Source organism: Phaseolus vulgaris, chromosome 8 (assembly GCF_000499845.2).
Source record: "Phaseolus vulgaris cultivar G19833 chromosome 8, P. vulgaris v2.0, whole genome shotgun sequence".
NCBI classification, from domain to species: Eukaryota; Viridiplantae; Streptophyta; class Magnoliopsida; order Fabales; family Fabaceae; genus Phaseolus; species Phaseolus vulgaris.
The window spans coordinates 7957143-7964373 of NC_023752.2; the positions used below are offsets into that span (position 1 = coordinate 7957143).

At 27.3% G+C, this 7231-nt stretch overlaps 1 protein-coding gene across 2 annotated transcripts; it reads left to right on the forward strand.

Moving 5' to 3' along the window:
- The first annotated feature begins 1373 nt into the window (after positions 1–1373).
- On the forward strand, positions 1374–3268 carry LOC137823779 (WRKY DNA-binding transcription factor 70-like). Of its 2 annotated transcripts, none has more exons than XM_068629046.1 (3): positions 1374–1760; positions 2181–2282; positions 2519–3268. In XM_068629046.1, the coding sequence occupies exons 1-3, from the start codon at positions 1444–1446 to the stop codon at positions 3009–3011; spliced, it is 912 nt and encodes a 303-aa protein (XP_068485147.1). In that variant the 5' UTR covers positions 1374–1443; the 3' UTR covers positions 3012–3268. The 2 variants fall into 2 exon arrangements, with proteins under 2 accessions (XP_068485147.1, XP_068485146.1); XM_068629045.1 differs by having other exon boundaries at positions 1375–1760; positions 2178–2282.
- The last annotated feature ends 3963 nt before the right edge of the window (positions 3269–7231 follow it).

The following is a 7231-nucleotide window of genomic DNA, read 5'->3' on the forward strand; positions in this document are numbered from 1 at the left end:
ATTAATGAATGGTAAAGTTCTCCTTATAAAGATTTAAGTGTTAATCTTACTTTGATAGTATCCTATTCTGCAATATTAAAATAATATTTCAGTAAAAATAAATTAAGAAGTAAAAAAATATATAAACATTATTTTTAAAGTTTTGTTTTCAATATACAATTCATTCACTTATAGATTGTTTTTCTTCGAATTTACTTATTTTATGAATTTAACAAAAAATATTACTTCTAAAAAGTAAACAAGAAAACTATCCCTTTTTCTTAAACCAAACTATAATCTTTTTGCTTTACATCTATAAATTTATATAATTAGTGTTATATGCGATTTTTCTATAAACTACTACGTAGAGTATTGCATAGTATTTATTTTTTCAATTAAACGTTTTAGATCATCATTAAAAATATTAATCCACAAATTTGGTAATTGTGAATGTTTATAATTGCAACAAAATTTAATTTTAGCATAATTGGTTTTTACAGTCTTTAATTTATTTTTAGAACATATATATGTCACAATAAATATTCTATTTCAATTAATATTGCTATATTCATTTATATATATATATGTATATATATCCAAAATGTGCACTATATATTTTATGTGGACTTCATTTAATATTTTTAATTGCTGATCAATATGCAGAGATCTAGAGATAATATCTACGAGTTTATAGTTTTTTTTATTCATCCTAAAAATATAAGTTTTTTCTTTGTAATTTTTAGACGTATAATTAAATTATATTGAATCATTATGTTAATATTGATAATTTAAATTATATTATATTGTAATTGACTTATTTACATATAAAGGTTTTTAAAATAAATTTATTTTTAAATTCTTTTTTTTACTAAAACAATAATAACCCACAGGACTAGATAAATATATGGGTCATTATCTTAATAAATGTCTTGCGTGATCTATGCTACCCATCATCCTTATCCAATGTTACACTGTCCACAAGGACTCACTGGTTAATTACTCCTTCCTCCTCACTAACCCACTCCACTTTTCCTCACACAAAAATCTCAGTAAGGATATATTCATCTTTTCAATTTTCAGGCACACCCAACCAAATGCCGCCACCTGTCCTGTGACATCTTGGCTACGCAAGAACACTGACGTCACCGACCCTCTCCTAAGATATACCCACGCACTATCCCTCTTCCAACGCTCCACTCCGAAGTCCCATTCTAGATTATGTACAGGTGGCATAATCTTAGTGGCTGTGTGTCTCACGCGCAAACACTGCCGTAGCTATTCATGTTCATGTTGAAAGGTGTTGGAATTTTCGTGCCAGGTTCCTTGAGCATGTGAACATTGCGACAAGTTGGTGCCTCTTTTGATTTTTCCTGGTATATAACCTCTCCCTTGCATAATATATAGTTCAGTTGAGTGTGTGTTTGTGAGTGAAAAAAACAAAACCTAACCGAGATCGGTGGGAACATGGACAACCTTGGCGTTTCTACGAGTCGTATGAAAGCAATTGAGGAGCTTCTCAGAGGCCGTGATTCTGCTAAACAACTCAGCAGTGTCATCAATGGTAGTGGTGAAAATGGGTCTTCAGCAAATCCTAAGAAACTCGTGAAGGAGGTGCTCATGTCCTTCACCAAGTCCCTCTTGCTCTTGAACAGCGACCCCACTTCTGAATCTCATGATGTCTCCAGTGTTCAAGTTTGGGACTCTCTCAAACAGGAGGACTCTCAAGAGAGCAATTGCAAGAATTCCACCGTTAAATCACGAAGAGGGTGTTACAAGAGAAGGTAATTAATTAACTAAATCAACATACCTTGGTTATATATGTATAGATTTAGTTTATGAACCCTTTTGCCATTATTACCTCACCCAATCTTCACTTCACCAACATGATCATGTTAAATGCTGAACAGTGAATTAGATTTGCTTCTTTAGTGTCTCTTTAATTTGATAACGTGACTTTATCCTTTACATGTAGGTAGTAATATTGGACCCATGAGTTATTGTTCATATATAACATGTGGTGAAGTACTGTGCTGTTGTTAGGTAGACCTGTCTAATGATGGTCTTTGTTTGTTTGTCTTTACTCATGGTTATGTCTGTCTGACACAATGTAAAAATGATTGCACACACTGCGATTGGTTTTGGTTTATGAGAACCAATTAATTAGAAAGTTTGTGTGAATTTGCATTTCATGTCTGCAGCAGAATGGAACAATTAAGAGAGATGGAGTCAGAAGCTCCAATCGATGATGGCCACCAATGGAGGAAGTATGGTCAAAAGGAGATCCTGAATGCCAAATTCCCAAGGTATATATACAGATATATGATCATATATGAATATTTTATGTGTGTTAGCATTTGAATAATGTTCTCAATAAAAAGTACCATGAATTAAACTTTTTTCATAAAAAAGTTCAGTTTATATTATTACTCTATATTTTCTCTTGCCATAGGAGTTTATTGAAAAATTTATGGATGGACACTTCAGGAGTACTGTTCCAAGGCTAGGTAATTGATATGTGTGTTGTGGTTTGAATTTTCAGGAACTACTATAGGTGCACTCACAGAGATCAGGGTTGCTCAGCAAAAAAGCAGGTGCAAAGAGTTGAGGAGGATCCAATCCTGTACAAGACCATCTACCATGGTGACCACACCTGCAAGAGCTTGGAAAACCCTCAGATTATACTTGACCCTGTGTCTCCTTCATCTTCTTCCATGTTCCTTAGCTTTAACAGCTTGGAAAACCCTGTGTTTAACAGCTCTTTTCCTACTCCATCCAAACAAGAGTGCCCCTTTCTCTCATCTTCTTTCACTTCATCTGTCAAAAGGGAGTGCAAGGAGGAGGTTATTCCTCCCTCAACTTCCTCCAATGATTACCTCATCTCTTCTGACCTCACCTTTGATGATTCACCCAGGCATGTCACTCTATCATCATCAACACTTGACTCAGAGTACAAGGGTGTGGACATTTCAGATGTCCTCTATGATTCTGCACAACTTGATCATGTCTTTGAACCCTTCCTTCAATTTAGATAAGACTCATCATGTTTTGGTTTTTCCACTTCTTTTATAAGTTTTATTTCAGTGAAGGTAATGCAAAACAAACCGTGTAATATATATAGTACTTTTCTTAGAAAATGGTAACACCCATCTCTTATTGTCAATAGTGACATTTCCAATGAATGAGAGATAACAACAATGTTTTGAATTAGTGGGAATGAACCACCTAGTCAAATCTTATTTTCCATGTAAGAAAATTTGTTTATGAATAATAGGGCCTGTGTTTTTATAAATTTGTGTAACTCAAACTTTCATTTGTTTTCTCTAGTAAATGAAAAGTATATAACCATGTTGTGAGATGAAAGCAACATGCAGAAAAGTTGTGTTGAGCTCAAAGCAATGAATAGATGGTTGGGGTCACTTTGGAAAGGTTAAGGGTAGATTCAATGCATGTGTGGTTTTGGGTTAGGGTATATATAAATCCAAGCATAAAAGGTGATAGCTATGGCATGTTTTTATTATTATTAAGAATTTGATATCCAATTTACAGGGAGCAAAACTGAGAGTGGGGTCATGGCTGAGCAAAACTCACTCCCATCCACTACTTTATCAAACCATGCTTATCATCGGAATTGGCTTTGTTGTACAAAATTACGTCCTCTTGTTATTCAACAAAGAGATTTTTGATAAAAATAAAACAAAATTAAATTTATCTTCATTTAAATAAGATTCTTTAAATCTGTGGCTAAAAACTGAAATGATGTTTCCATTGTTCTTATACATTAAACTATAAAATAAAAATAAAATAAAAAGTAATCCATCTATATATATATATATATATATATATATATATATATTTCAATAATGTTGGAAAATCACTTTTAGAAACGCTTATAATTGTAATGGCAATATAAGTTTAACCAAGACAATAATTTCCATCCATTAAGTCTAAGAGGTTGAAAACAGGAATATTAAAAAGGAATATTAAAAAGGAAATTTTAATAAAGTAGCATAATTTTAAATTTTTGAATGCAAAATATATATTTAAAAAATATATATATATATACGAACAAGTTATGCCCTGCAAGACATGACTTTATTATAAATAACTCAATTTTGTTTATAGAGTAATGTTAAAAGAAAGACAACTTTAGTGTTTCTACAAAAGTTACGTTGGTCTATCACCTATCACAATTTTGTTTAAAGTGACATATGACTTTAGTGTTATTTGATTAAAGATAAAGAAGTCATGACGATAAAATTTTGGTGTTATTTAATTAAAGTTAAAGTTGTGCATATGTGTATATAATTTTTTTATCAAAATTAAAAATATTAGTTTGTTATTATTAATAAACGGTGGACTGATTTAATAAGAAAAATTGGTTATAACGAAAATAAGACACTATAGTTAAGTATTTAAAAATTAACATTTGTGCTGTTATAAAAAAAAATAAGACATAGTTGATTGTTTTAAAAATTCACAATTATGTAATTATAAGAAAATTAATATATATTAAAATATATGCAAATTAATAAGGTTTGTGATTAGGGTTGTTATGGAAATTATGTTAGTTTTATATATTTATATATTCATTCAATTCAAACTGAAAATGATTGGTTTAGTTATGAGTCAAATTTCATGCCTACTAATTATATTTATAATAAAATGGATAAGTAAATTTTAAATAAATAAAAAAATATTTTTATTGTCTACGTACACAATAAAATATCATCAATCGTGACATTTTTTTTTCCTCATTAAAATGTCATTACATAATTTAAGATACTTAATTATTTTATTTACTCATTTTTTCACATGATATATCATACATTCAATTTTTTTTATCATTTAATACACATACAATGAATTATATTAAATTAATTAAAATATTCAATTAACTATTTAAATCAAACCTACAAAGTTACACAGTAGCAAACTTAAGAATTTTTCAAATATTTAATATTTTCACTAAAGAATTTATTAAATACATTACAAAATAAATATAACATATTTTTTAATATTTCATTTAAAAAATAGAATGAATGATTTCAAACAAATCCTCCAACCAAAATAATATAATATTTTATTATTTTCTATGTTTTTAATATATGATATTTTGTCATAATTTTTATTTTTAACAATTAATTACTTTTCATAAATAAGATTTTAATATAAAAAATTAATAAAAAATATCAATAACTTTTAAAATAAAACCGTATGCATGATAAACACTACGTGAAATTTGAAGAAAAATATTAAAACATGACTTTAATTTTAATTAAATAACATTAAAATTGTGTTAGCATAACACACCTTTATTAATAATTAAAAAAATTAATTAATACCAATTATGTTAAGGAAGATCGTAATAAATATATTTTCATAAAAACAATAAAGTAATCTTTTTTAATACTATTTTATTATAGTTTTAAACGAAGTCATGTTTTGATAATATGGCATCTTTAAAACGAAATTATACCATACAAAAACATGACTTATTTATATATTTAATTTTTAAAAAAACTGTTCATTTTTTTATAATGTTCAATTCAAAATTGCACGATCAAATTCCCTAATAAAAAGGTGGTTGATACACTCCTAACTATAGAGGGATGTAATAAGAATACTATTTCAAGGAATAAATTAAATACAAGGTTTCAAAGTTGCTATATAAAATAATTCTGACAGTTAATTATAGTTAATGCTGCTACATATGATCCAAATGCCAACTATTTAATTAGGTTTTTAAATATGCTGATAATGTATTTTTGTGTGGATAGTGACACATGCATCATCTGTATGCACACTAATTTTTAATGTATTATTTTGTGTGCAATCGCTTAATATTCTATTTGACATATTTTTTTTATTAATTAGCATTTATTAAAAACTAAATAATAAGTGAAGTTTATTAAATAAGAAGTATATATAACTCACAAATTTTATTTTATTTTTTGAATAAATTTGTTCCGCATTTGATTAATATTTGTAATGTCATCAATTATATGTTATATTGAGTGAATGTAATAATTATTATCTTTCAAATAATATAATTTTTTTAAAAGATTTCTGTTTTTTTACTAATAATAAAAAATATAAATAAAAAAGTATTACAATATCTCAACTCTTACACAAAACCTATTTTCATAAACTAAAATTCAATCACAAGTATATAAATACTCTAAAAAGCATAAACATAAATTATGCACATATTAGAGTAATTCATTTTTTACCATAATTTCTATAAAAAAACACAACAATGACCTAAGTCTACTATCTTAAAAAAAGAAAACCTAACAATGCGTGTAATGTTTGTGGCTTGGACTTTAACATGAGGTTATTTTGGTTTTTGTTTAGAACTTTTAATTTTGGAAAGTAGAGTAAGGTTTTCTATGTCACTTAATGTTCTTATGAAATGTTAGATTTGTAGGTTGTTACAGGAATTATCTATTTATGATGTTTTATTAAGTTGGACAAGTAGAAGTAAATGATAATTATTTAGGATGTGATGCATAAGGTTGGGTATCCCTCCCTATTATTATTTTATTTTTTTCTTACTAATAAAGAAAACCATACCACATAAAAAAACAAGATAAAAATAAAAATTGTAATTAGTAGTTTTCACCAAATACATCAGTTTTTCACTAAGAAAACTCCTTCCAACAAGATAAACAACATGTCATCATAAAACATAATTGAGATTGAATAATATGAAAAATCTACAAAAGTCTCATTATTGTATCTAGGCTTAACAACCTGCTTCAAGTTATCTTATTCTATATTTAACAAAAAAAAAAAATAGAAATCAAATAATCAAAAGAGTTGATATACGTTATTCAAGTAAAAAAAATAAATATAATAATGATTTAAAATATAAAGTGGTGAATTTTGTTTTAATTTTTGTGGGTGAATAGAGATGAATTGTGTTGATTGTTAGAATCTTTTCTAGAATTAGTTTAATATTGCATTGGATTACGTGTTCAAATCTGAATCCAAAAGTGAAGAGAATCTTGAACATTATAGTTAAAGCTTGTCTAAAGATATGTTTTATAGTCGAACTCTCCCATGTATTTAATTTGTAGAGTGAATTAGATAATCATATTAATTACTCACATTCCAAATATGTTTTATTTGTTTTTAAGTGTTTATATTGATATAGATTATTGATTATTAAATATAATAATTAACATTATCAGAAATCTAAGCATACATAATATAAATTTTCTCCTCCCAAAATGGTTTAACTATTACTTAT

Bases quoted from the DNA above. Each gene is read 5' to 3' on its own strand.
- LOC137823779 (XM_068629045.1), top strand. From the start codon at position 1,444: ATGGACAACCTTGGCGTTTCTACGAGTCGTATGAAAGCAATTGAGGAG. The intron at 1,761-2,177 runs GTAATTAATTAA...TCATGTCTGCAG, and splicing joins AGAGGGTGTTACAAGAGAAG to CAGAATGGAACAATTAAGAG. The intron at 2,283-2,518 runs GTATATATACAG...TTGAATTTTCAG, and splicing joins CTGAATGCCAAATTCCCAAG to GAACTACTATAGGTGCACTC.